Consider the following 2021-nt stretch of genomic DNA (forward strand, 5'->3'; position numbering starts at 1 on the left):
CGGCTTGCCATATGAGAATTTCCTTGTGGTGGGCCATTACTTGGGTGGCCATCTTCTGTAGGATAGAGAATTTCTATGGATGAACCCTATCAATATTAAATGTTGATGGGCATGTTGCCAGTTCTTTGAAGAATTGGGTTCACCTTAGTAGTTAATACCACGAGCAATGAAGTAATTGCTCACTTTTTGGGGTAAAAAAACCAAATAACCCATAGAGATAAGGTGTGCGCTTGACAGCATACATTAAAATTAAGCATAAGTATGGCTAATGTCATATCTCGATAGTCTTAAAACATGAATAAACACCATAATATCTGCATTTCACACACAATTACAAGTGCAAACAAAGATCACATCGCATATGTCCTTATTCCATAATAATAGCATAAATCATTTCCAAATCTTCATGGGACGATAGAGGCGAGGCCAATAGGTGGATTCAACCATTTGAACATACAAGGGAAGCTGTAGGATTGCGAACAATATGACAGGGACGGCAGCCAACAAAGTAATGGGGATGTAAATCCACTTCCATCGTTCGCTTAGGACGATCATAAGAGCAGAGCCAAAAGCCAAGAGCATAAAGGCCAAAGAGAGGAAGAGAAAGGTGAGGCCTAGTATCATTTTTGTTGGTAGTGAGTGGAGGAAATCTTTTGCGGCATAGCGCGAAGTTAGGATAGCCAAGAACATCAAGGTGGCGGTGATAGAGGAGAAGAGAGCTAGAGCATCTGCAACCACGAATACCGTGAATGAGGTCTTCTTTGAAAAGATTGGGATCCCTGTATTGTCGTTGCTTCCAGGAAAAGTAACAACTGCAGCAAAAGCTACTGTAATGATGAGAGTAGCTACAAGGCTACAAGATGATGATGTATCCTTCATCCATCGTCCTGCCTCTTGGAGCAAATCTTTGCGCTGTTCTACAAAACGATCCCAGTACGTCCTTTCCCTTGGTTCCAATTTCGGACTTTCAGAAGAAGGATCGCTCTCATCTTGCTCCATCTATCAGTACAAGTGTAAATTAAAGATCACAAAAGGGTGGAAAAACAAATAAGGTGAACCGACCTTAACTACCGACCCAAAAAAAAAAAAAAAAAAAAACCGACCTTAACTTGTAGACTTCGAAGTAAAGGAGAGCTCCCATCTTCCAGTACCTTTAGAAAATAAAGGACGTCTATTAACATGAATGTAAATAAATTAAAGAGTGGCAAGCAAATATAGTGAACCGACCTCAAACCATTGAAGTTCCCTTTGCATAAGAAAAGCTGACCCAGAAACATCAGCCGGTACGCATGCTGATGACCATTCTACTACTGCCTTCATCAGGTCGCAGTTCGTTTTCAAGCCGTACATCAATCTTCGGATTTTGTTGTATGCATTCAATAGTCTAAACAACTCAACATGCCGTGCCCTCACAACTCCTTCAATCAGTTGTTTTGTGAATTCTTCATCCCACATCAATTCCGGACATTGCTCAAGACATAACTTTATAATTTCAAATATTCCACTAAATGCAGCTCCAACGACAATGACCTTACTCAATTCGAGTATTTCAGGAGATTCCCTATGACACTTCATCCTCATAAAAATTTGATTTGCTAACGCAAGCAAGCATTCGTGCCTCAACTTCATTTCTTCAATCCTATTGATAATAGGTGCTTTACTTAACATTCGATAAGTAATTTTACCTGCGATGAAAATTCAAAAGGTTATAAAGGCTTTTGCATTTGCGTCGTTGAGAAGAGATTGATGAATTTAACGTATTAATCGAGGAAGCAAGCTTCATATGGCTTGAAAATCAAAATGCATGCATCAGAGAAAAGATAGATTTATGGATGAGCACAAACAATGTCAGAGAATTTTTTTTTTTTTGAAGAATAGATAGATTCAGTGACGGATCAATAGATCTGTTTTCAACTTGGCTATTTTTACGGATTCTCCTATTGGATACATATCAATTAGATTTTGAATAGAATGGAATCCAATCATATCGTAATATACGAATCGAGAACTAGTCCATATTA

At 38.7% G+C, this 2021-nt stretch overlaps 1 protein-coding gene across 1 annotated transcript; it reads right to left on the bottom strand.

Moving 5' to 3' along the window:
* Positions 1–390: 390 nt before the first annotated feature.
* On the bottom strand, positions 391–1575 carry LOC108958828. Its single transcript, XM_039305317.1, has 3 exons — positions 1228–1575; positions 1104–1151; positions 391–999 (listed from the first exon to the last, which is right to left on the bottom strand). The coding sequence occupies exons 1-3, from the start codon at positions 1573–1575 to the stop codon at positions 391–393; spliced, it is 1005 nt and encodes a 334-aa protein (XP_039161251.1).
* Between the last annotated feature and the right edge of the window lie 446 nt (positions 1576–2021).

Source organism: Eucalyptus grandis, chromosome 11 (assembly GCF_016545825.1).
Source record: "Eucalyptus grandis isolate ANBG69807.140 chromosome 11, ASM1654582v1, whole genome shotgun sequence".
Taxonomy (NCBI): Eukaryota; Viridiplantae; Streptophyta; class Magnoliopsida; order Myrtales; family Myrtaceae; genus Eucalyptus; species Eucalyptus grandis.